General features: G+C 40.9%; 1 protein-coding gene across 3 annotated transcripts in view; it reads left to right on the top strand.

Moving 5' to 3' along the window:
* SLC11A2 (solute carrier family 11 member 2) overlaps window positions 1-26,786 on the top strand; it is a 65,112-nt gene that overhangs the window by 18,628 nt on the left and 19,698 nt on the right. For 2 of the 3 annotated variants that reach the window (XM_034412215.3, XM_060688925.2), the window contains exons 3-13: window positions 2,145-2,269; window positions 3,653-3,778; window positions 5,036-5,155; window positions 9,290-9,396; window positions 15,847-15,917; window positions 17,720-17,787; window positions 18,048-18,203; window positions 19,402-19,560; window positions 21,568-21,654; window positions 22,325-22,444; window positions 24,739-24,888. In XM_034412215.3, the coding sequence (XP_034268106.2) occupies window positions 2,145-2,269; window positions 3,653-3,778; window positions 5,036-5,155; window positions 9,290-9,396; window positions 15,847-15,917; window positions 17,720-17,787; window positions 18,048-18,203; window positions 19,402-19,560; window positions 21,568-21,654; window positions 22,325-22,444; window positions 24,739-24,888 (1,289 nt within the window). Of the gene's footprint in view, window positions 1-171; window positions 361-2,144; window positions 2,270-3,652; window positions 3,779-5,035; window positions 5,156-9,289; window positions 9,397-15,846; window positions 15,918-17,719; window positions 17,788-18,047; window positions 18,204-19,401; window positions 19,561-21,567; window positions 21,655-22,324; window positions 22,445-24,738; window positions 24,889-26,786 lie in introns of those variants that run through there. The other variant, XM_034412214.3, reaches the window with a different exon arrangement.

Below are 26,786 nucleotides of genomic sequence, written 5' to 3'. Positions count from 1 at the left end.
TTTTTTTTCAGCATTGGTTAACTAGCTGAGCCAAGATGAACTTAGCTGTTTGGGGCGTGGTTTTCGTGACACAGGGTAGCTGTTGCATTAAAGCTCTCACGAAAACCCCAGCGGCAACTCCTGTTCCTTGGAAGGCGGAGAGAATGGAGATGTAGGAGGAGAAACCAAGTTCATTGTCTCAATCAACAGAACCGCCCACAGTCCCCGTATCTCTCTCTCTTTACTGCTCCGGGTTCTAGCTATAAATTGGTCACTTCTGTACATCCCGAGGAGGCAGGTGTCAGTCTGGTTTTTTTAAAAATCTGTGGAAGCAGAGCTGAGCTATAATGCCCCGTGGAGAATACAAACTTGAATACAAGAGTGAGTAGAATTGGAGCACTGGAGGGGAGAGGTAGTACTTATAAAATTATTGTCTGTGTTATGAAACTGTTTGCAGACCTAACTTCTTCCTTGTGGGTGGGTTGTTTTGCTATTTTGAGGAGAAGTACAGATATTGTGAATGCTTTCTATGGAACGTAGTGTCCCTATAACCCTTTGATCTATTTCTTGTTAGGGTGATGGAAGAGATGTAGTTTATTCCCAACGCTTTTCCAAAACAAAATCAAGATGTGGTTTTAATAGAATACCCAGATTAAACTGTTGATCTAAGTTTAGGGGAAAATATAGCTACGGAGCCCATTAACGAGGTAAAATGTTTGCATTTCAAAGCAGCCCTGATGAACAGATCTGAAGATCAGCCCAATCTAGCATCTGGGTTCCAGAAGTGAGTAGCCACTGAGTTTTAGGTAGGGAAATAAGAAGATCAGAATTTCTTTCATGAATGAATAAAACACGCAATAACTTCAAATGAAAAAAAATATATATAATATATAGAAGGTTTGGGAGGAAAAAAATGAGTTGGCAACTATAGGGTTACAATTAAGCATATCAAAATAAATTCTTTTAAGCAGACATAAACAGAGTACGGTAGGTAAAACTTTAACAGTATTTGAATGCATGTCTGCAAGATGAGTATCTTAACAGTGCCCAGATCCCACTCTGTAGACGTTCAATCAGACATATAATTTCTCAAACAAACAGATAAGGAAAGGGAGGTAGATGGTTATGTGATAGTTAAGTGGGGCGGGGGGGGGGGGAACATTCTTATCCCAGAATGCTACAGCTTGCAAAGGGAGAGCCAGAAGCAGTCAAACTATCATTGTAATCAAATGAAGGCATGTTAACATGCAATTGGGATTATAGGGAAATGTCCCAAAGAATGATAGGTGTTTTCATCCAAAGACAACTCCATAGCTGCAGCAGAAAATCACCCATATAGATTTATAGCTTTCTGTCAAAGCTAGAGGTTCTTTGTCGGCCCTAACACTTCCATCAGTCTGGACTGTCGTTGTTGTTGGCCATTCAGCCATGTCTGATCTTTGGCCACTGTATGGATTGGCGCTCTCCATGACCCCCCTCTGTTTCTCACTGCCTCCTTCAGATCTACCACGGTCATCCCGGTGTCATTCTTTAAAGTGTCCACCGGGCACGAGGGTGTGTCCCCTTCTCCTTTTTCTTCTGCTCCTGCAGGGTCTTAGATAATGAATGTGTGTCTTCTAAGAGCTACATCTGGGGATTGGAAAAGCTATCAAGTTGTCTGTGTTTAGTTGTAGTTCTGGGAAGAGCATAGTATATTCTGTATAGATGCAGTCAGTCCTATCTAACATGATTTAAGTCTGTATGTGTGTCTTTGAATCAAATTTCAGTTTTCTGTTTGCTTTACCAAACGAATATGCAGTTAAGGATTAAATACCTTTGCATAATTGTACATAATACAACCATCTCCACACACCTTTGCATAAATGATAACAACTTGGTGTGTGTGTGTGTGTGTGTGTGTGTATTCAGTTACTGTGTGTAAGGAATGGTTAGCTGTGCCATTGTTAATTTAAATTCATTGTTGTGATACGGATTAGATCATCCTACCTGGCTCCCTGCAAATGTATTGATTCCATAATATAATGGATAATATTTTCAAATGGCATGAGATTTTTTTCCCCCCGGTAGATAAAGCATAACATGATGCACTTATATTACATCCGACTTGATACTCTTCTGCTCTTCCTCCACTTTCCTGATCACATCATTCTGTTCATGCTTTGCAGAAGATACCACTGGGGATGGTGTTAGTACCATTTACAGCAACCCAGTATCGCCACAGGCTTCAGACTCTACGGATGAATTTACCACCTACTTTGATCAGAAAATACCTATACCAGAAGATGAAAAGGTTAGTATGGGTAATAAGAGCGATGGGGCTGGGTGGGTATAACCATTGGCGATAATTTCTCTGGCATTTTATTGAAGGGCACCATTGTGTCAAAGAGGGGGTAGTAGTGTGAAGAATTACTGGTCACATTTGCTCAAGATACATTCAGCTTATGCTGAATATAAGTCATCAAAATATATTAGTGGAACATTCTGATGTTTCTGAAGGTTCAAGATAATTAAACTTGGTCTCTTGGTTGCCTGTGGTGTGTCTGGGTGAGTCACTTTTCTGGAGTTGCTTTCTTTTTCTTTTAAATCAGTAATTGATGCAGAAACGTGGGGATTGGTGGAGACTGAGTCTTCTTTATTGTGCTCCGTTAGTCTCCCTTTCTAAGTGCTTTTAACTGTAATTTTCATGAGCCTTAGCCTCTGACTACGTCATTTGAAGTGAGTGAAAGTTACATTCTAAAACTGGTGGAAGTATCCGGAGAGGAGAAAGCTGCTGTAAGCATGAAATTGCTTCAGTTGAAGACCAAAAAATGCCTTTAGTATTTAAAAATCTGTGCTTCTCTTTCCTGCCCTCTTCCTGGCATGGAATACATTTGATCTCAAATACAATTTGAAGGTTGTTCCAGTGCTTCTTTCCTTCTTCTTCCTAATGCTTGTCAAGGATGGGAGATGGTGGAAGAAGACAATAATCCTCTGTGAAGATAACAGCTACTGTCTTTAATTTCTCAAATGAATAGTTGCACCCGTATTCATTTTTGTTCATTTTGTTTGTTGAAAAGATTCCATCATCTATGGATTGTCCTGACTTTAAGGACCTTCTGTTATTAAAAGCTTTCACTTTGGAATTCTAAGTAAGAATTATATTAAAGGAATAGGCAAGCTAAGGATGAAGGTTTTTTTTTTTTTTAACTCTCTGGCAATTCTGAGTATTGAATAGGGCTCATAATCTATGCAAGCACAGATTCTTTTTTTAGTATTATCTCAGCCTTTTTTTTTATCTGAGCAGTATAATTTAGAATGGAGATGAGGAAATAATTTAAACAATTATTAAAAATTGAGATGTTAAAAGATTGAAAATCGATCCGTTGCATCTAGTTGTCTGAGAGTTGCTAATTGATCTTCCACATCAAAATTTAAGAAACATGTAAGGCTTTTCTAGGACAGACTTTGCAAGACCTAATATAATTTATTATGGAAATAAATTAATTTGATAACACCATGCCGAATATAGTATAAGTAAAATATAATGCTTTGCCTCTTTGAATTAACAATTGTCTTGATTTTAAATAGTAACAGATAATTAACAGCATAACAGTTGATGTTAATGTGTGAATTTATATATTCCCTTGTGTGAAAATTCTTAATATCTCTCCCCCGCTTTTCTCCATTTCTAAAGCACCCATGGTTCAGTTTTCGAAAACTGTGGGCCTTCACTGGGCCTGGTTTCCTGATGAGCATTGCCTACTTGGATCCAGGTAACATTGAATCAGATCTACAATCTGGGGCAGTTGCAGGATTTAAGGTAAGTGGCTAACCTGTCTTTTTGTAAAACTTTTCACTTTGAAACCTGCCGTAGAGATTGATCAGAAGAATGCCTTAACAATTCAATTCAAGGGCACTGATCAAAACAAGGATTTTTCTAAACATGTTTTTTTTTACAGAAGCTGTCTTTAAATTCTACACTGAAAATGTTTAAAAATGGAATTTTGCAATGTTAGGGAATAACAGTAAAGTACAATAGAGGAGAATTTTATTGGTTTGTGTTCTTACATCTGAGTCACATTGCACTGATTCACATTGAATATTAATTGCCATGAATTAGGCTGATTCATCAGAATGTGTCCTGTTCATTGTGGGTTACATCTTAATATCTAAGAGGCAGTCCATAAAAATTGGGGACAGAACAGATGAAATTTCAATCAGTCCTACAAATCTGCCACATTATTTCTAAATTAAACCAGAAGCTTCAAATGTGCTAGCATAAAACTAAGTGAGAAGGTACTGCTGACCAGGAACCTTCTCAGAAAGAATCTGAAACATTTAAACTTTCATTTTTAAATGTTAGAGTTTCACAATATGAAAACAAAACAATAAAATTTTGAAAAGCAAAACTTTTGCCCTAGTAGTAATTATCTTTACTATTTGACCTATTTTAGCTTTTCTAATAAATTTGCCTCATGGTTGGCTGGTTAGATTAGTTTGAAGCAATGCGTGTGGTTTCCCACATTTAAAAAGAATTACCTAGATCAGGGGTGGGCAAATATGGCCCCTTTATGACCTGTGGACTTCAACTCCCAGAATTCCTGAGCCAGCTTGGCTGTCTCAGGAATTCTGGGAGTTGAAGTCCACAGGTTGTAAAAGGGCCACAGTTGCCCACCCCTGACCTAGATCTTATGTTTTTTTGTTACATCTAACTGCATACCTGTCTTTGCTATCGGTCAAGTTCCAGGAAGCATAGGGTTCCTAGTTCTTTTGAGAAAGTAGGCAGAGGGATCTCTCTGAGACATTTCAAATTTCCAAAGTTCTGCATAAACAGATGAATGTTTATGTAGCAAACATCTATTTGGAATGTTTTGTTTCAGCATTAAATTCTCCAGAACAAAAGCCGAAATATGTCTGATGAAAAGTAGATTTTGATTGTGAGAGGGCTTGGATAAGTATCTCCAGAAATGCAGGTATTTTTTTAGTTAGCAGAATCTCTAGATTTGTTGTTCCTCTTCTAGAATATTGCTATCCCGAGTTTCTTTTCATTTTGTGTGTGTATATTTTTGTTTTTCAGCTGCTCTGGGTTCTCTTGTTGGCTACTGTCATTGGTTTGCTCTTACAACGTCTGGCGGCAAGGCTGGGTGTGGTAACAGGGCTTCACCTGGCAGAAGTATGCAATCGACAGTATCCCAAGGTGGGTAAAATTGATGGTGCATCTGTCCGCATGAACATGCCAGGGGACCAAGGGGCTTGCTTTTTCTAGGATTGGGGCATCCAAAGCCAGTTTGCATCTCATATTTATCTCACCTCTTTGTTAAGTGTTGAACATGTTGACTCATAACCGCTAGTTCTTCACTCAAATCAAATCACTATTCATGGCTTCTCCCATGGTTTGTTTAGCTCAGCTTAGCCTGACATGAATGCTGACTGTGATTCTATCACACCAGAAGAAGCCATTACCAAACTAATCTGTCGCCATGCTTCAGATTTTCTTTAGGTGGACAGGTCCATAATCAAATGTGAGTGTCTGTTTGTGTACTGTGTTACATGAGAGCTTGACAATGGCAAATATTTGTGGACAGGAGCAACAGTTGGGTAGCAGTCATGTCTGTGTTTTAGCCATAGGCCTAGGAAAACATGATGTGCAGATACTTTATGATCTATAGATCAGGGATGGGCAACCATGGCAACTTTACAACCAGTGGACTTCAACTCCCAGAATTCCTGAGCCAGCCATACTGGCTCAGGAATTCTGGGAGTTGAAATCCACAAGTCATAAAGTTACCATGGTTGCCCACCCCTGATCTATAGGATCATACAATAAGTAAGAAGAGAGGCAAGATTACAAAATCTAAGAAAACTGGAACCAGGAAGGAAGAGAAGTCCAGGGAAAGGTACTAACTGTGGGTAGTTCTGAAATCTCCAAAAATCAGAGTCTTGAGTTCTTGGGAAAAATAGCTAGGCAAGCAAATGGGATACAAAAAGAATGAGATAGAGCAGGGATCTCCAACCTTGGCAACTTTAAGACTTGTGAACTTCAACTTCCAGAATTCCTCAGCCAGCTTAGTTTAGTTGGCTGAGGAATTCTGGGAGTTGAAGTCCACAAGTCTTAAAATTACCAAGGTTGGAGAACCCTGAGATAAAGGGATTATTCCAGAGAACAAAAGTACAGAAATTGCCCCATTCTCTCTCACAACACAAATGCCCCCATCCCCCTTTAGAGAGAGGAAGCCAGAAGGGAGATGGGATAAAGGGAAAATGTCACTAATCAGAAGAGAAAAGAAGAACCCTGCAGAAAGAGAAAGTTGGGGAACAGAGAAAAAAGATGGCCCCCAAGACCACTGTGCTGAGGTGGCGCAGTGGTTAGAGTGCAGTACTGCAGCTACTTCAGCTGACTGCTAGTTCAGCAGATCAGCAGATCAAATCTCACCGGCTCAAGGTTGACTCAGCCTTCCATTCTTCCGAGGTGGGTAAAATGAGTACTCAGATTGTTGGGGGCAATATGCTAATGCTAATATGCAATATGCTAATATGCAATATGCTAACTTTGTAAACCGCTTAGAGAGGGCTGTAAAGCACTATGAAGCTGTATAGAAGTCTAAATAAAAAAAAAAGAATAGAACAAGAGATGGCTTTACAAAAAACAAACAAACAAATTTGGGTTTATAAATAGAGAAGATTCCCAATCCATGGATTCCACACATTTTTTTCCTGCAGTCTTCCCTCTCAGCGAGGTTAATGGGGTGGCTTTTCCCTTTCAACAATCAGGTCTGCCTTTATTCCACAAACACAGGTAGTCCTCAAGTTACGACTAATTGAGCCCTGCAATTACGGTCGTAAGTCATGATAATCATTGAGTAGGTTACCATGTGACAATATCTGATTTTATGACCTTTTTTGTAGTGATTGTAAAGTGAATGCGGTATTTGTAAAACAAACAGAGCAGTGAACATCAGAATTATCAAGTGAACCCATTGTTACCGGAAGTAAACATTGCTTTTTGGCAAAAAATGTCATAAATTGCAGTCACATGACCATGGGGTGCAGCAAACAGCCATAAACGGGGTTGGTTGTTGAGCACCCAAAATAGGGTTGGGGGAGGTGGATGTCATAACTTCAAATTCAGGTTGTAAATCATTTTTTCAGGGTCTGTCATTACTTTGAACAATCGGTTGTAAATCAAGGACTACATGCACAAAATTATTTTCCTGCTTCAGTGAAAATTAATGGAGGAAGAAACTCAAATTTTGCATGGGTGAATATGGTGCTTATGTGATCCAGATCCAAAAGACTCTGGTTCTGAAAGGGGGAGGCTCTTGACTTGCTGGATTGGAGTACAAATATTCATTGCATAGATCCTAGAATTCATTGCTCAGATCCTCCTTTTTGCCCCCGTGCATGTGGACACTCTTCTGTGTAGCTGCATAGCTCTTATTGTGAATAGGGGAATGACTGTTTAATAATAGATCAATGATACAATCAGTGGACGTCTTCTGAAAATCTAATCACTGAGTAAAAGCATATTTTTTTTTATTTTAAGAGTCTGAACCTTTGGTTTCCAAATTAGTCTGTAAATGTTCCCTTTCTGTCTTCCCTGTTCAAGTTAATACCTCTACAGTATTTGTTTGATGTTCTTCCCATAATTATTTCAATTACTGATAAATGAATCTCCTAAAAACCTGGATGTAGACAGGCTTATAGAATATCTTCTTCGGTATGAAATTCCTTTTGGGCCTGCTTCGACAAGACAGTTGCTTACAGGCGCAGAAATCTACAAAACCCAGGGTTTCTTTCTCCCCCTCCTTTTAGTATTAATTATCCCTTGTTTGGTTGCTCCATTGTTTTTATCTTTGGGTGGTCTGTGTACACATATACATGTTCGTAGATGATTTGGCAATTATACATATCCTGGATCTGGCACATCTGAAGGAAAACAGCATAGAAATCTTTAAAAATGGACAAAACCAATTGCTTGCCTTTCCCTTCCCTGGAGTTAGAATATTTTTTAGTAAGTAGTATGTTTAATTCTGGTAATATCCAGGTTAAATTCCTATTGTAATAATGATCTTTTCCTAAGGTTGTGTGGAAACTGCTCCAACACAGATCCTCCTTGCCAGGATGAAGGTCCCATCAGAAACTTCTGAATTACATGGGAGGAGTCAGTTTCTGGGAGGACCGATACTTTTGGCATAAGAAGGGAGCTGCAAAGGCGGCACTTCTCGTAAGCCTGGGCCTCCTTAGGTTTCCCTCTCCTGAAATACCGTAGGGAGATAATACCAGGAGAGGATTGAAAAGATTTAGCAAACATTTCAGCCAAATCCAGAATCGCCTTTTGCAGTCTTCTCAATGTTCATTTCTTTCCAGAGCAGAGCAACTCCTGGCCTGTAATTGTGTGTCTCCAGCATCTGCTGTGTAGCTATCTCTTGGTTTAGAAGTGAGTTTATAAAGTTTTGGGGTATCTTTTTGAGTTGCCAAATTCCCGGCACAACCATCCGTGTAGGTGGTTGCTGGTCAGGAGACGCTTAATCCTCCCTTTGCTAGGGGAGTTTGCTTTCCAAAATTAGATTGTGGCGATTCTTTCTCATTGCACAATGCATGGGGGAGGAGGAAGGAATTTTTGGATGGCTTCTGAAGGCTGTGGGTGTATGAATCATTGTGGAGATTGTAAGCTAGAATTGAACCAAAGCATTAAACTAAGATTTGAAGTATATTTTGCAAGTCATCTAATCTGTGTAATTGAGTGCACATCACTGCTATTGTACCCTGAAAAGAAGAGTGTGTCTCTTTCTGTTGACTTCTTACAGAGGGCACTTCAGGATGGACAAAATGTTTCGATTCTAAACTATCAAGAGGTTCAGGACAAATATTGCTTCCTTTCACAGACAATTTAATTAATTAAGCAGTAGGCAGACTTAATGAGTCTCACCATGTTCTTATCCTTCTCCTTTTCCATTTTTCCTTCTCTCTCTCCCTCCCTTTCTCTTTCTTTTTCTCTCTTGCTCTTTCTCTCTCTCTCTTACCTTTCACTCTCTTACCCTTCCTTCCTTCCTTCCTTCCTTCCTTCCTTCCTTCCTTCCTTCCTTCCTTCTTTCTTTCTTTCTTTCTTTCTTTCTTTCTTTTTCTTCCTTCCAATTTTGTGACTTGCCACCCAGTGGATTATCAGGGAGGGGGCAGACTGCTGTTGGCAGAGATATGAATGGGTCCCTTGCAAAGAGTTTTTGGAAGGGAACTAATTACCGCAGCTCCTGGTTACTCCCGGGGGTGGAGGACATGTGGTGAAGAAGATTCCACTTTTAAGCATGACCTTCTGAGTTTTTGCCTACTGTAGGTTCCTCGACTTATCTTGTGGCTGATGGTGGAACTGGCTATCATTGGATCAGATATGCAGGAAGTCATCGGCTCAGCAATTGCCATTAACCTCTTGTCTGTTGGGAAGTAAGTTAGCTATGTCATTCTGAGTGTTTTGTGGTTTCAACAGTGTCCTGCTAGTCATGAGTTGAAAAAACACAGAGATACAATCAAGCAAGAAAATTCCATATCAAATCTAGGAATTCTTTCCCCAGTCAATGCATTCCATCACTGAAGCAGTCCTTGGCAATTGGACACTGATAATATTTACATATTAGTCATAGGGTGTGTAAACTTATTATCACACTTTAATGGCAAGATTCTTTTTAAAATTTCTGTAGATAGGTCATATTTGAAAATGAACTTTTCAAATGTGAAAAGTTTCTCAATGACTGAAATGAGGCAGGTGACTTTTTTTTTTTGCAAAAACAACATAAAAACATCATCCTTCCAAACAATTACAGACAGTGTTTCGATCGGTTAAAATCATTTTGTGCTCTCAAAATTTTCAAAATCTCATTATATGACAAATGTTCTTTCCTCTAACAAAAAACAAGTGTGGCATTTAAGCAAAACTAGCCCCAGTTCCTTCAAGTTGTTTTTTTTTCTATTTATTTCAATTAATTAAAGATCTTTGCCCTTTTCTTGTGTCTTTCCCCTGAAAAGCCCTAAGAGGCATTTGCTAACATTGAATCAGGGTAACCTGAAGTAATCAAAAGATATTTTGACCAAATGCATTTAAGTTATGAAATTCACTGTTTAATAGCCACTGATTTTAATTAGTGTAGTCCGTGAAGAGTTAGGCTGTTTGATACTTTATTAACTCCGTAATCAAAAGAAGCACATATGTTTTAAATGCAAGTTGCTAGTAGGGAAAATCAGCAGGAGAGGGTTATTGCTTTCATATCCTGCTTACAAGCTTCCAGATTCAGTTTAGTTGGTAATTCTGTGGTACTGAGCCTTGGATTGCAAGGATTTCTAGCCTGATCAAGAGAGCATCCTCAGAATACTAGTATGTGTATACCCCTCTCTGGTACAGGTGGTCCTCAACTTACGACCACAATTGAGCCCCAAATTTCTGTTGCTGAGCGAGACACTTATTAAGTGAGTTTTGCCCCATTTTACAACCTTTCTTGTCACAGGTGTAAAGCGAATCACTGCAGTTGTTAAGTTGGTCACACAGTGGTTATGTGAATCCGCTACCCCATTGACTTTGCTCGTCAGAAGGTCGCAAAAGGGGATCATGTGTTCCCAGGGCACTGCAACCGTCATAAATATGAGTCCATTGCCAAGCATCTGAAACTTGATCAGGGGACCAGGAGGATGCTACAACGGTTGTTAAGCATGAAAAATGTGCCTAAGTCACTTTTTTCTGTGCGGTTGTAACTTCGAACGGTCAATAAACAAACTGTCGTAAGTGGAGGACTACTTGTATAATGGATTAGTGAGAAAGCCATAGTCCAATGTCTAAGGAACAAGCAAAGTCCAGTGTTCAACTCTTGATACATCTTGATAAAGCTGCTTGAAACCTTGATGCACAAATTCCTTGTGTGTCCAATCACACTTGGCCAATAAAAATTCTATTCTATTCTATTCTATTCTATTCTATTCTATTCTATTCTATTCTATTCTATTCTATTCTATTCTATTCTATTCTATTCTATTCTATTCTATTCTATTCTATTCTATTCTATTCTGTATCATGGCTGAGGACCATAGACAGACTTTGGATGCATGATTGCACCACCTTCTGAAAGGTGTGAAGAAAATCACCAACACTTTTGAGGGTCACATATAATACCAGGATGTAACTTAATGTAGTACAGGTCGGCTTACAATACAGTTTGTTTAGTGACTGTTCGAAGTTACAATGGCACTGAAAAAAGTGAGTTATGACCATTTTTCACAGTTATGAAAAACTGTGTGTCACCATTGTATCATCCGAGCCAAGGTGGTGCAGTGGTTAGAGTGCAGTACTGCAGGCTACTTCAGCTGACTGCTAGCTGCAGTTCAGTTCAAATCTCACCAGGCTCAAGGTTGACTCAGCCTTCCATCCTTCCGAGGTGGGTAAAATGAGGACCCAGATTTTTGGGGGCAATAGGCTGACTCTGTAAACTGCTTAGAGAGGGCTGTAAAAGCACTATGAAGCCGTATATAAGTCTAAGTGCTATTGCTATCCTCATGGCCATGTTATTTACTTTCAGATGCTTGACAACTGGTTCATATTTATGACGGCTGCAGTATCCTGGGATCATGTGATCTCCTTTTGCAACTTTCTGACGAGCAAAGTCAATGGGGAAGATTTAGATTTAGATTTTATTGAACTTCTATACCGTCCTTCTCCCAAAGGACTCAGGGCGGTGTACAGCCATATTAAAACACATATAAACTTACAAAATTTAAAAAACAATTTAAAAATGAATATATAAAAATTTGGGCCACAAAATTAAAAACTAATATACACCCATTTTAAAATTCATATTAGGCCAGCCCGGCTTGTTGGAACAAAAGGGTCTTCAGGGCGCGGCGAAAGGTACGCAGGTCAGGGATCATACGAACCTCTAGGGGCAGCCCACAGAGAAGGCTCTCACCCTGGGTGTCGCCAGTCGGCATTGTTTGGCCGACGGCACCCTGAGGAGCCCCTCTCTGTGGGAGCGTATTGGCCGGTGGGAGGCTATCGGTGGCAGAAGGCGGTCTCGTATATACCCCAGTCCTAAGCCATGGAGCGCTTTAAAGGTGGTGACCAACACCTTGAATCGCACCTGGAAGACCACCGGGAGCCAGTGCAGCTCGCGCAGGAGAGGTGTTACATGGGTGCGCCGTGCCACCCCCATAATCACCCGCGCGGCCGCATTCTGGACCAGTTGGAGCCTCCAAGTGCTCTTCAAGGGGAGCCCCATGTAGAGAACGTTACAGTAGTCCAGATGGGACGTGACGAGAGCATGAGTGACCGTGCTCAGGGCATCCTGGTCCAGAAAGGGACGCAACTGGCGTATCAGGCAAACCTGATAAAAAGCTCCCCTGGCCACGACCGTCATATGATCTTCCAAGGACAGCTGTGCATCCAGGAGAACACCCAAGTTGTGAGCCCTCTCTGAGGGGGTCAAAATCTTGCCCCCAATAGTCAGCGATGGAACCAGCTGACTATGCCGGGACGCCGGGAACCACAGCCACTCGGTCTTGGAAGGGTTGAGTCTGAGTCTGTTTCTCCCCATCCAGATCCACACGGCCTCCAGGCACCGGGACATCACGTCAAGGGCATCATTGGGATGGTCCGGGGTGGAGATGTACAGCTGAGTGTCGTCAGCATACTGGTGGAACTTCACCCCAAAACCACAGATGATCTCACCCAGCGGCTTCACATAAATGTTGAACAGAAGGGGCGAGAGGATTGACCCTTGTGGCACCCCACAAACAAGGCGCCTCGAGGTCGACCTCTGTCCCCCTGCCAACACAAACTGCATACAGTCGGAGAGGAAGGAGGAGAACCACCGCAACATGGTGCCCCCCACTCCCAACCCCTCCAATCATTGCAGCATGATACCATGGTCAATGGTATCAAAAGCCGCTGAGAGGTCTAATAGGACCAGGACAGAGGAACAATCCCTGTCCCGAGCCCTCCAGAGATCATCAACCAGTGCGACCAATGCCGTTTCTGTGCTGTACCCAGGCCTGAAGCCCAACTGGAACGGAGCTAGATAGACAGCTTCATCCAGGTACCGGGGAAGTTGTCGCGCCACCACACTCAACAACCTTCGCAACAAAGCGAAGGTTGGAGACTGGACGATAGTTCACTAATACAGCCGGGTCCAGGGAAGGCTTCTTGAGGAGGGGCTTCACCACTGCCTCTTTCAGAGAGGGAGGGAAGAAACCCTCACTCAAAGAACCATTAATAATCCCCTGGAGCCAGCCTCGTGTAACCGCCCGGGAGGCCAGCACCAACCAGGAGGGACACGGGTCCAATAAACGTGGCAGCGCTAAGCCTACCCAGAATCCTGTCCACGTCCTCGGGAGTCACAAGGTCAAACCCCTCCCAGATAACATTCTCAAGACCCACCTCCGTCACCCCATCCAAATCTATCCAATCTGAGTCCAGGCCTTCCCGAATCTGAGTGACTTTGTCATGCAGGAATTGCCCAAAATCCTCAGCCCTGCCCTGCAAGGGGTCTTCCCTCGCCCCCAGATGAAGGAGGGAGCGGGTCACCTTAAACAGGGCTGCTGGGTGGTTCTCTGCAGACCCGATAAGAGCGGAAAAATAATTAGATTTTGCCACTCTTATCGCCACTAGGTAGATCTTAATATGAGACCTCACCAGTGTTCGGTCAGATTCGGAGCAGCTGGCCCTCCAGTCGCTCTCCAGGCGTCTTTTCCGGTGCTTCATCTCTCTCATCTCCTCGGAAAACCAGGGAGCCAATTGGGATCGGCACCGGGTCAGAGGCCACAAAGGCACGATGCGGTCCAAAGCTCCAGCGGCCGCTCTATCCCAGGCAGCCACCAGTTCTTCAGTCGAGCCGTGAGCCAGAGCCTCAGGGAATGGCCCAAGCTCCATCAGGATCCTATCAGGGTCCATCAGGTGCCTGGGACGGAACCATCTAGTCGGTTCCGTCTACCTGTGGCGAGGTGTAGCGGTTCAAAAGTCCATGCGAAGAAGAGAGTGATCAGACCATGACAAGAGTTTGGTGACTAAATCCCCTATTTCTAGATCACTCTGCCACTGACCAGAGACAAAAATCAAATCCAGGGTGTGTCCCCCCGTGTGGGTAGGGCCTTGAACTATCTGGGTCAGGTCCAAGGCCGTCATGGAAGCCATGAACTCCCGAGCTGCCATTGACGTTTCACCAACAGATGGCAGGTTGAAATCCCCCATGACCATAAGCCTGGGGGTATCAATCGCCACCCCGGCTATCACGTCAGGCAGTTCGGGCAGGGCCGCTGCCACGCAGCAGGGAGCCAAGTACGTAATCAGCAGGCCCATCTGCACCCCACGACCCCACTTCACAAGGAGGGACTCACATCTGGCTATCTGAGGTACAGTGGCCTCCCTCGGACATAGACTTTCTTTAATAAAAACCACCACCACCTGGCCCTACCCTGGGCCCTCGGCTGATGGAATGCCCGGAAACCTGGTGGGCACATTTCAACAAGGGGCACCCCCCCTTCCAGACCCAGCCAGGTCTCCATAATACCCACCAGGTCCGCTCCCCCCTCCTGAATAAGGTCGTAAATGAGGGGGGCCTTATTTATCACGGACCTGGCGTTGCACAACATCAGCCGATGGCCCAGGCCCTGAGGATCTGTGCTACCTGGGGAACAAGAGAAGCATTGGGGACCAGAGTGCGCAATCGCTCGGAGATAGCGAGTACGCACTCCCGAAACATGATATGGCCCCCTGCTTCCACCATACCTGCCCCTCCCACCCACGGTACAAATCAAACAGCCCTCATTAGATCGAGAAGCTGGATTCACTTAACAAATATGGCAGGAAAAGTCGTAAAATGGGGCAAAACCCATTTAACAAATTTTTCACTTAGCAACATAAATTTTGGGCTAAATTGTGGTTGTAAGTCGAGGACTACCTGTATCAATATAGTCCCTTGATATATGTACTCTCAAATGGCACCAGACACCTTTTTGGTAGCCATCATGCTCATTACCTAATATTACTTTTTAGATCTATTTAAAATACCCTGTTTCCCCCCAAATAAGACATCCCCTGATAATAAGACCAATTGGGCTTTTGAACGCATGGCAATAAGGCCAAGTGCTTATTTCAGGGTTCAAAAAAATATAAGACAGGATCTTATTTTCGGGGAAACACGGTATTTACATTTTTTAAAAAAAGAGAAGCTGCTGTGTCGCAAGGCACCTGTAACATCTTAAACTTCCAAGTTCCTCTGCTCTCCAAAATTTCTTAAAAAGTAAACTTAATGGGTAACTGCATCTTAGTGAGTTGTTTAGAGGAGTGTCCATTGCACAAGAAAGGGACAAAGAAAAGCAAGAGCAGAAGGAAGCAGCTAGGAGTGAGGCACTAGAAGGGTGTCAGGTGAAATCAGCAGTTTGCAATAGGTTGTATTCCTCATAGCAGCCATTTTTTGAATGGGGAGCCCTTCCAGGAGTCATTGTGCAGTTAACAAAAGCAAAAGGTTCTCCGAATTCCAAGTGGGACTGCCAGCTTAGTTGGGGCTCCTGCTGCATTGTGCACCTAGCTATAGTTGCTTCAATTCTTTTGTGAATAAGCTTATACAAATTCAATTTCAGAGCTGAGAGTTATTAGATAGCTGCAGCTCAGGTAGATGGCTTCCTTTTGAAGCATTGAAACAAACAATGGAATCAGCTTGCTCTCTATGCATCCTAAAACAATGTTTGGTCTTCTGAAATGACACTTCAGCCAGTGGAAACAGCCAAGCTTACACAAAATATGATATTTTCTGCACGGATTGCTAGAAATGGGCAATGTTTCACTCTATAAATTTCTAGTAATCTGCCCATTTGTTTCCTGGTTAAGGAAGCTTTCTGTTCTGTTTTGTCTTTCCACAGAATCCCTTTGTGGGGCGGAGTGCTTATAACAATAGCTGATACCTTTGTGTTTCTCTTCCTGGATAAGTATGGTAAGCGTTTTTCTTATTGAAGTAAATTTATTTTGGCTCTTAAATAATCTCTTGATCAATGAGGCTAAGGCATTTTGATGTTTGGGAAGGGCTCTGCTTGCCACGCTCCAGAGATTTCACTTTGTGCACAAATCTGGAAAGGTTTTAACTTGATTCCTTTCAAAAATGACTTGCCATGCAGAGAAGACAATTATATGTGCTTTCTCCCTCTCTTTCCCGTGCAAACCCAAATACATACCCCAGAGGTATTATGGGAGAATTTTAGGATTTTCTCCAATCCCACTTTCCCCCAGTGCTGCTGCCATCTTGCTGAAATGACTTAACCTAGAGCCCCTCAGGCCTTGCCTGCATCAGCAGCTCTCTGGCAACAGTGAGAGAATTTTATGTCTTATTCCTGCGCCATCTTAGAACAGCTGCTAAATCTGCAGTTCTTCTATTTAGGAAGGATCGCAGGCTCTTTATGGGAATTGTACCATTGATTATAGTAGATTCCTGTAAAGTAGGAATCTTCAAATTTGGCAACTTTAAGTCTCCTGGACTTCAACTCCCAGAATTCCTCAGCAGCCGAGCCAGGATAGAAGCAGACCCAAGGCATGAGAGGCCCTGTTGATAGAAGAAACGGAAGTGATGAGGAGAGAGGAGTGAATGATAGGAACTGGGAAGGGTTGGCAAGGCTGGATGGTGATGGAAATGGTGGCATGCGAATTGCAGCATTATGACATAAACTTTGCTGCTTTGTAGGTGACATTGCATTTATGTACACAAAGGACAGAACTTGCAACATAATGTCACAGTGCACCTTTTGAGGAAAACTTTGGATTCATTAAATCTTTATGGCAGGAAGATAGCTATTCTCTGCTCCTCATATCAGTCTTTGAGCAGGGGTTGTGCATGTACATTTGTGCACCCAGTGGCATGTTTGACCTAGCCCACCAGCTTGCGGTAATGTTAAGCTCCTCAGTGCAGTGTCCATAAGCCTCAATTTACCTTTATGATATTTGGGCTTCATAACTTTATCTACTTTTTTGAATATGAATTCACCCCTCATCTCCCCAGCAGTAGCCATAGTGCCACATCATGTTCCCAGAATTCTAAATGTATCCAGTGGTAAAAGAAAAATAACACCGTGATTGACATATACTTAGATATATTGCTTTTTGTAAACCTTTACATTATTGATCTGGAAAGGTAGGTTTTTGATTTCAGCTTTTTTTTTCCTCCTGACTAAATATGCATAGGATTAGCTTTGTCCCTTTGCTCACAGTCTATCTAAGCTAGTGAGTTCATTAATAGGAGCACAGCATATGGCTTGTGAATGTTGCAAGATTCTGGCACCTCTTTTCAATGAGTCATACAGTTTTCTTTCTGTGCCACCTCATACCTTGTGGGAATATCTTCCACTCATCTGGAATTTTCTCTCCTATGATAAAGGAGGTGACTTTTTTGTCCTTTCTGTGCCTCTGCTTCATAGATGTGTGTTTATTTTTTTCTTCCATTCCCCTCAGTAGCTCAGCTTCTGATTTGGAGGGAGGGAGAGGAAGAGAGAGAACGAGAGAGAACGAGAGAGAGAGAGAGAGAGAGAGAGAGAGAGAGAGAACGAGAACAGGATACAGTGGTGCTGAATTGGATGCATTTTAACTGCTGATCTAGTTATAATATAATAGCTGCATTATATGTATGTACTGGTATGTATTCCATTCAGTGAACTGAGCATATTTTTCAATCTGGGTAAAAACAATCTTAATTATATTAATTAGCTAATACTAATTTTCCTATTAATAGTGGTTGTGTGTCTCTTTTAGGTTTGAGGAAACTGGAAGCATTGTTTGCCTTCCTCATTACTATCATGGCTGTCACGTTTGGATATGAGGTAACATTGCATTTATATATTTAGATCTTTAAAATGAACAGTACAAACTTTTGAATCTCTCATAAGCCTTTTCCTGTCTTTTGGGCAAAATATTCAAAACAAAATATTCAAAAACAAAATATCTTGTAGGGAAAAACTTTGTACTTCTATATTTGTGGGTTGTTTTTTTTTAAGAATGAGACTCTGAGATTTGCCAAGGACACTGCTAATACCAACGTCTTTTCTTGTTGCTTGTATGCCTTCTCATGTGTCTTCTGTAGTATATAACTGTAAAGCCAGACCAGGGACAGCTGCTGAAAGGGATGTTTATGCCTTATTGTGAAGGCTGTGGGCCTGCCCAGCTAGAGCAAGCTGTTGGGATCGTAGGCGCTGTCATCATGCCTCACAACATGTATCTGCATTCTGCTTTGGTCAAGGTAAGTGTGAGTTTCCTCATGGAAGCTATTCGCACCCGTGTCTTGTTTCTTCAATGGCATAGTACAGAGATGGGGAACTATGGCCCCTTTATGAATTGTGGACTTCAACTCCCAGAATTCCTGAGGCAACTCGGGGATTCTGGGAGTTGAAGTCCACAAGTCATAAAAGGGCCATAGTTCCCTAATCCTGCTGCAGTGAAATCACATTCAACATGCATGCCCTTGTTTCTTCATGGACAAAGGCTGTGCTTTTACCACAGTTGGAAATTCCATGAGCAGGTTTTCCTTCAGGATCTCCGGCCCATGAAGAGCACTAGATTAGCAAAGAGAAACTTCTGGTCTTCTTAAAAATACTCCCTGTATGGCAGAGGTTCCACAAGCATCGTTAATTTAGGTTTGTTTCTAAAGTGAGAGCCGGTTTGGTGTAGTGGTGAAGGTGCTGGCCTAGAGACCAGGAGTTCTAGGCTTTCCTTAGGCATGAAAACCAGGAAGGTAACTTCGGGCCAATGGGAAAAATAGGAGGGAGGAGTATTAGCAGGAGTGAAATGCTCCCAGTTTGGATCGGCTTGGGCGAGTAGGTAGTGATGGTGGTGGGCAGTTCAGAGAACCAGTAGCAAAAATCCCTGCCCCCGCCCCCCATGCCCAGCTGATCCGCGCAATCATCAGAGGCTTTTTTTCTTTTAAATGCCTCTGACGATCCCAGCTGAGTTGCCTGCCGATCAGGCAACACAGTTTGGATCGGCAGAGCCATTTAAAAGAAAAAAAGTTTTTTCTTTTAAATGGCTCTGACGATCCCAGCTCTGATGATCCCAGCTGAGTTGCCTGATCGGCAGAGGGTTTTTTAAAAACCCTCTGAAGATCAGGCAACTCAGCTGGGATCGTCAGAGCCTTTTGAAAGCATTTTTTTACATGGTTTTACATGTAAAAAATGGTTTTAAAAGTAAAAAAAAATTGGCAACGCCACCCAGTCACATTACCCCCACCACCACCAAGCCACGCCCACAGAGCCGGTAGTAACAAATTTAGATTTCACCACTGATTATTAGGAATGTTTGCCACCTTGAGTTATTTGTAAAATAACAAAGGCAGGGTAAAAAAAAATCTAATAAATAAATGAGGGCAGTTGAAGAGAGAAGAGAGGTTTACTTCAATGAAGCTGCATTTTGCTGGCTGTGTGAATCGATTTTTTCTGTTTTAGTCTCGACAGGTGAATCGGGCCAAAAAGAAGGAAGTTAGTGAGGCCAACAAGTATTTCTTCATTGAATCCTGCATTGCCCTCTTTATCTCCTTCATCATCAACGTCTTTGTTGTCTCAGTCTTTGCCGAAGCTTTTTATAAAAAGACAAACCAAGAAGTGGTGAGTGTTTTCTTTACTTCCTTCATGTTATATTAGTAAGCAATAAATGCTCCTTTATAGTGCAAGGATTATTTTAAATACCCTGTTTCCCCAAAAATAGGACATCCCCTGATAATAAGCCCAATCGGGCTTTTGAGCACATGCGCTAAAATAAGCCTCCCTCAGAAAATAAGCCCTCCTCAAAAATATTTAAACGCAGAGCTGGAAATCAGGTAAGACGGCAAGAGGAGTCACATCTTGTTCCACGCGCCCCAAAATAATAAGACCTCCCCGAAAATAAGGCCAAGCACTTATTTCGGGGTTCAAAAAAATATAAGACAGGGTCTTATTTTCGGGGAAACACAGTACTTAAAAAAAAATCCTTACTTAATTTTTTTGTTGCAATTTTTAAAAAAGTAATACAGAAAAAAACAATAAAAAATAAAAAATAAAACAGTAATACAGGTGGTCCTCAGGTTACGACCATGTGTTCAGTGACCATTCAAACTTGCAACAACACTGAACGAAAAGGACATAAAATGGTCTCTGGCCTTCACCATGTTCCATGATCATGTAATCATAATTTCTGGCGTTCCCTGCTGGCTTCCCACATGCAAAATCAATGGGGAAACCAACAAGAAGTTGGAAATTGCAGTCATGTGATGTCCTTGCTTAATGATGGCAAGCAGGATTTCTGGGACCGTTATCATTAAGCAGTGCAGTCACATGACATGCTTCAAGACCACATTGCTTAGTGACAGCAACTCTCGTCCAACCCTAACCTGAGGGGCCTACCATTCAGAAATTGCAAAATCAAAACAAGAAAAGAAAAAAAATAAAATAAAATAAACAGAAAAAAATAACATACCAAACTGGTATAATTAATTATCCCCAATTCATTTAATCTGTTTGTAATATATAAAATTACCCATGAAATTATCTATTTTTGTAAAATATAATAGTGTTTATGCCAAAGGGAAACATACTATTATCATTTTTTGATTAGTAGAAAAAATTAGTAGAAATAACCTTTTCAAAGATGATTTACATATTTCTTAAATTCAGTGTTTGATATCCAATACAATAATACATTTCCAATTTCTCAATACAATTCCGTTAGCTATTCCCCATGCCCAATATGAGCAATATTCTTCAAAAATGTTCAGGTTCCCTAATTTTGGAATATAATACAAAATGTCATTGATCTTTAATTTGAAAAGATTCCCCCATACAGCCACTTCTATATATGTATGCTGTTTTAAAAAAAAAAAAAACAACCAAAAATGGACATGACCAAATCATATGGGTTAATGTACTTTCCAATTTCTTAAATGCTTCTTTCCTTTCCTGCTTAGTTACTGCTTCCCTTCCTTCCATCCAGCTTTGTTCCTCCATTTTGCCTCTCTTGCCAATGTTGTTATACCTTTTCTTCCCACCACCTGTATCCTGTTTCCTTCTTCATCTTGTTCATGCTTCTGGTTTAAAAGAGAAGGAGGAATTGTGCATACACTGTTAGGTTTCTGTGTGATTGCGGAATTTGTATGTGAACCTCAGCTTCTCTTCTCCTGCTTTTAGAAGGGAGACTTAAACCACTACGGCAAGTACCAAGGATAATAGAATAGAACCCCCAGTAGGATTATCAGCTCCATGTAACCAAGACAGGATGCTTTACAATAAATAAAAAGCAATAAAATTTGTGATGGAAAGAAGCAATGTCAAACGCTCTTTGCCTCTCCTTTCCCCTCACTTGGAAGGTAGCACCTGTCGTACTCCCTTTTTATTTGGGCTGGTCTTTCAAGACCAGTGAATGGACAAAAGAGCTTGAGGCTATACTAGAAGGACAGCTTCTTGTGTGTTTCAAGTTTTCTTGAATGCCAGCATTCCCTCCTCCTCGTCGTCCTCCTCATTACAGGAGGAAAAGGTCAATGTAAACCAGAATTCTTCTTGGTTGTTATTCTTTTAAAAAACTGTTTTGTGCCACATGGGTCTTTTAGTTGTAAAACAAAATGTTTACTTGTATATTTACAGCATGACATCTGTGCAAATAAAAGCTTTGCCCAAGCTGTCATATTTCAATCAGATAATAGCACCCTGGATGTGGATATCTACAAAGGGGTGAGTAAAAACCTTACATGTTCAAATTACCAAGAGTTAAAGATCCATAGGTAATGCTCTTGAATCTCCGAATTAGCTTTTGAATATCCTAAAGGTATTTCTAAAGCTTCTAAAACAGACTAAGTGGAAAGATGAAACAGATCTGTGAAAAGATCACAAGCTCTTCCAGTTCTGCCTTCGTTAGCACTCAAAATACCAAAGCAATCGAAGTTCTATCAGGAGACAAACATCTACAAAACAAAGTAGCTCCAGATGCTTCATTACCAAAATTAGCATATTGTAGTTATTTGCTTTCCAGATATCTCTCTCAAGATCAAGAAAATATTTTTCAGCATAAGGCACTTGTGAGCTTTCTCTCCCTACCATTGCTCATATTCTGCAAAAGGCCATACTGTATTGTTAGGTTTTTCCATCCAGAGGAACAATGTAATTACCTGGGATAGGTTTATGAGCAAAGTAGTTTTCTTGGCCACGGTGATATTTTTGGAAAATAAGCATGTGCACAGTAACTATAGCATTCAGATTCAAGTCTCCCTGAGTAAATTGGCCCTTGCTAATCCAAACAGTGATTTTGTAAAATGTCACTTTGCATTAGACTGCTGACAGGTAGAAAGCTTAATCTAAGGTTTACAGCTTCATTTTTTTAAAAAAGAACTCTTTTGTGTTTTAGGGAGTAATTCTCGGTTGTTACTTTGGCCCTGCTGCTCTCTACATCTGGGCTATTGGCATCCTTGCTGCAGGACAGAGTTCAACAATGACAGGAACTTACTCTGGACAGTTTGTTATGGAGGTATTTTAATCTTTTAAAATGTTGTGGATTTACATTTGACTTGTCTTCCCAATCCATATCTCTATAGGCTCTGCAGATTAAAGCGATAGGAATCTAAGAATGTTGTGGCTCAGTTTTCAGATGCCACAGCTAGGAATCTGGGAACCAGGTGGAATGGACACTTTCTTTGTGAGAAAAATTATATGCTGACATTTTCCCCTTTCAGCTGGGCAGTTCATATGATCCTTAAGCAATGTATTTGTCCTCCCTGCATGACTATTGTGGTGTCTTGTTTTGTAAATAGATTTTTATATACAGCTACCAAGTGATACTGAAAACTACTGTTGTTAAACAAGCTAGGAAATAGAGATGAGCGACTTCAGAAGGATTGGGAGCATATCTGTTAGAGTTGCAGAGTTTAGGATTTGATTTCTAAAAGGGGCTTCAATATGTGTCAGACTGTGGAGGTAGCATCTGTCTGTAGTTCCTTCAAAAGCTAATTATGCAAAACTAGGAGAAGATACAGCTGCTTTAAATATCCAGCCCTATCTGGGATATGGGGTTAGCTAAGGGATATCCTTTCAGGCAATTAAAGGATACCATGCTGTGTAAAATGCTCTCTTTATATTAACCTGTGGACGAAATGCAATTCAAGTGTTTTCCTTATGATACCAGTTAGGCTGCCAATAATCAAATCTCTTTGCCTTTGTATAAGCTCAATTGTTCATAGGGTTACCAAAGTCTTCAACCTACCATTTCCGGTGCCTGCTTCTCTTGTGATGACATGTGCCCGACTAGCAATTGTCAATCCAAAGCAAACTACCTACTTTAGTTTTTGTAATTAAATTCATTAATTTGGAATTACATTTGCAAAGAATATCCATAATTAAATTAGAATAAAGTGGGTAACTTACAAATGAGGGGGGTCCAGACTTAGTGGAAGAACGGTTTTGTGTGTAGATCTGATCAACAGCAAAGGCAGATAAGACCCACTAAAATCCCCCAAAGCTGCTATTTGCTAATGCTGACAGCCTGGATCAGATGGACCAAAGGCCTGAGTAAAAAAAAGACCATTTCCTACAACCCTGCATTTCTATATTTGTTAGGTTAAAACAATCACACACAGCTAAATTTCCTTATGCCTTGGTTAAACCACTGATAAGTGGTCAAGTACATCATCTGGCTTTGATGTAATGTCCAATAAATTGAAAGTATTTAGTATTATTTAAGGGCAGTTTTCCATTCTTCATAAACACCCCCCCTCAAAGTAGGTTAGGATTAGGCAATATCTATAAAGGGATCTGGTTACATTTACCATTGGACAGAACATAGGGTTGATTCCCTCAATTTATTACTGTGAAAACTTGCTGCAGTAACTTTGTTTGCCCCCAGCTTGCTGTTTGCTGATGAATCATGAGTCTCATTAGAGAACTGCAAAAATTATCAATCTGGAAATAGAACATTTTGGAGAACTCTAAAATAATCCTCTTTTCCCTCCTGAACCCCTTCCCGGTTTCCTGGGGTGGTTTGAGGGTTTCCAGAAGGAAGTCCTCAGTAGTGGAAGAGTTTTGGATGAAACAGAATGGGTTTTAGGACCAGATCCAATTACTTTTAGTTTAGAAAATTTACTTCTGGACACTATCAAACTGCCTCCTGGAAGAAATGAACCAGCGGGAGTGTCAGGGTTCGAGACCAGGCCAGGAATGCTTTGTGAGTTGACAGGGAGAGTGAGCATAAACTGGAAGAAGACATTCCAAAGTTCTTCAGAATGTTCAATTCCTGGTTTGGAGAATTTTGCATATCCCTAGCTCTCATGTGTTTTGGGCCATATTATCTAAGCCAAAATTGTTTAGAATAAGCTGCACTTTAGATTTGATTCCTGAAAAAATGCAAATGTGGCAGCTGCATCTTTTCCTAAGATTGCCCAGCAACTGCAGAGCGCTCTGAAGTATTGGACGCCAATATGTTTTGTGCTCTCAAACCAATTCATTTGACAACCGCAAATAGCTGCTTTAAGCAAAATAAGGCCTGTCTGGATTTTATCAAGAACAGATTGATTTGAATATATATTTTATTTAACTTTATTTGTCTTACTCCGATTCTATTTTACCTCAATGTTAGTTTATAAATTTAATTCTGCTATTTTACTCTGGTCTGGTCAATAGCTGCAAAAGTACTTTGACTGCAGAAAATAAAAGAGTTTGTGAAAGTTATAGTCAGACATGTTTTTTTATCCACGAAAGATACTATCTTTCTTCAGTATTTCAGTACACTTGTATCTGATTGAATGATTCTGATCTCTTCCTTGTTTTCAGGGATTCCTCAATCTAAAGTGGTCGCGGTTTGCTCGTGTGGTTCTAACCCGTTCCATTGCCATCACGCCAACTCTTCTGGTTGCCATTTTCAAAGATGTGGAACACTTGACTGGCATGAATGACTTCCTCAATGTCCTCATGAGTTTACAGGTAGAAACTCTAATTAGGCGTGTCCCAAAGGTGCCTTTTTTTCTCAAGAGGCAACTGGACTTTCTGGTTTTTCTTTGGACATTTCGCTTCTCATCCAAGAAGCTTCTTCAGCTCTTCAGATAAGAAGCGAAACGTCTTCAAATAAAAACTAGAAAGTCTGGTTGCCTCTTGAAAAAGCATCTTTGGGACAACCATGATCTGGATGACCAAGAATCTCCATAAACATCTAATTAAGCATGGTTCTTCTCCTCAGAAAAACAACAGTAGAGGTTTCATCTGGGCAGCAAGGGAGAATCTACATCTAATATGTGCAAAAATGATATAAATAAAAAAGGATAACTTTTTTATTTATATCAATAAATAAATCAATTTAAATCAATAACTTTTTAAAAGGATCCCCAACGTATGACTATAATTCACCCCCAAATTTCTGTTGTTAAGCGAAATGTTTGTTAAGCGAGTTTTGCCCCATTGTATGACTTTTTTGCCACAGTTGTTAAGTGAATCACTGCAGTTGGTAAATTAGTAACACGGTTAAGTGAAACTGGTTTGCCCATTGATCTTGCTTGTCAGAAGGTCGTAAAAGGTGACCCCGGGACACTGCAACGGTCATAAATATGAATCAGTTGCCAATATTGGAATTTTGATCATGTGACCATGGGGATGCTGTAACGGTCATAAGTATGAAAAACTCTCATAAGTGATTTTTTTCAGTGACGTAACTTTGAATGGTCACTAAATGAACTGTTGTAAGTTGAGGGCTACCTATACTGTCAATCCAGTGCAAGATGTTTGGCAAGTAAATGTAAACATGTTGAGACAGTCTAACAATACTAGCCTCATTTTTTTCCTGCAGGGAAACAATGAATGAGTGAATAAGTACATTCAGTGTGATATTAGAAACAGCAACAAAAAACCTTACTTAAAATGAATGGCTGACCAAAACAATTCCACTGAAAAGCTCCTCAAAATCCTATTTTTTGTCACGTAAGAATTAAAGTCTTGTGATGCCATGCAATGGGATATTGAGGGGGTCTTGGTGCTCTCTGGGCTTGGTTGTTTTCTTGCAGACATTTCATTACTCAAACTAGGTAACATGATCAACTAGAACTGATTTGCATTGGGTGATGCAATGCATTACCCAATGCATTGCATTACCTAGTTTGCTAGTTTGGGTAATGAAACTACCCAAGCTATAGTCTGGGTAATTATAGCATTGCTAGTTTGGGTAATGAAACATCTGCAAGAAAACATCCAAGCTCAGACAGCACCAAGAACCCTTTATTTCAACTCCTGAGCTACAAATATTTTCTTTTAAGGGATATTTTTCATGGCCTTCTATTGCTCTTGATTTTTCTCTCCAGAATTACATTACAAATTTTATCTAAGCTTATCCAGGACTATGGTTCTGTTTTCTTGGGCTCATAGCTGGAAGGGAGTTAGGTCCCTTGAGAATCCATCTTGTGTTTATTTTGTTTAGATCAGGGCTACATTATGTGAAGCAGAGAGATCATTTTATTATTTTGTGAACTAGGAAGGTTTTTCCCTCAGGGATAGGCTGCTATTTCTTGCAGATTATTGCTGAGAAATGGTATGGGGAAGTGCAAGACAAAAAAACGCTAGGATTAGGCTATGCTGGCTTGTAGCCCTGCAGGCTACAATGAGAACATTCTATTGTACCTGTTCTTCTGTTAAGAAGAGGACTTTTATTCAAATGAAACTAATAAATCAATGAAAATGCAGTTAATGCTCAATAACTAATTAAATTTGATGAATCAAGAACATTTGGACTCTTCTTAAGCATAGATTAACTGCAAGTGGAAATGTCTTTTCAGCAGTTTGGGAATTATCAACACTAATCATAAGAGATTGGATGTCCTGTGGTGAAACAAGGCCTG

This window comes from Pantherophis guttatus, chromosome 2 (genome assembly GCF_059756535.1).
Source record: "Pantherophis guttatus breed Tessera chromosome 2, ASM5975653v1, whole genome shotgun sequence".
NCBI classification, from domain to species: domain Eukaryota; kingdom Metazoa; phylum Chordata; class Lepidosauria; order Squamata; family Colubridae; genus Pantherophis; species Pantherophis guttatus.
This window is presented reverse-complemented; position numbering and strand designations above follow the sequence as displayed.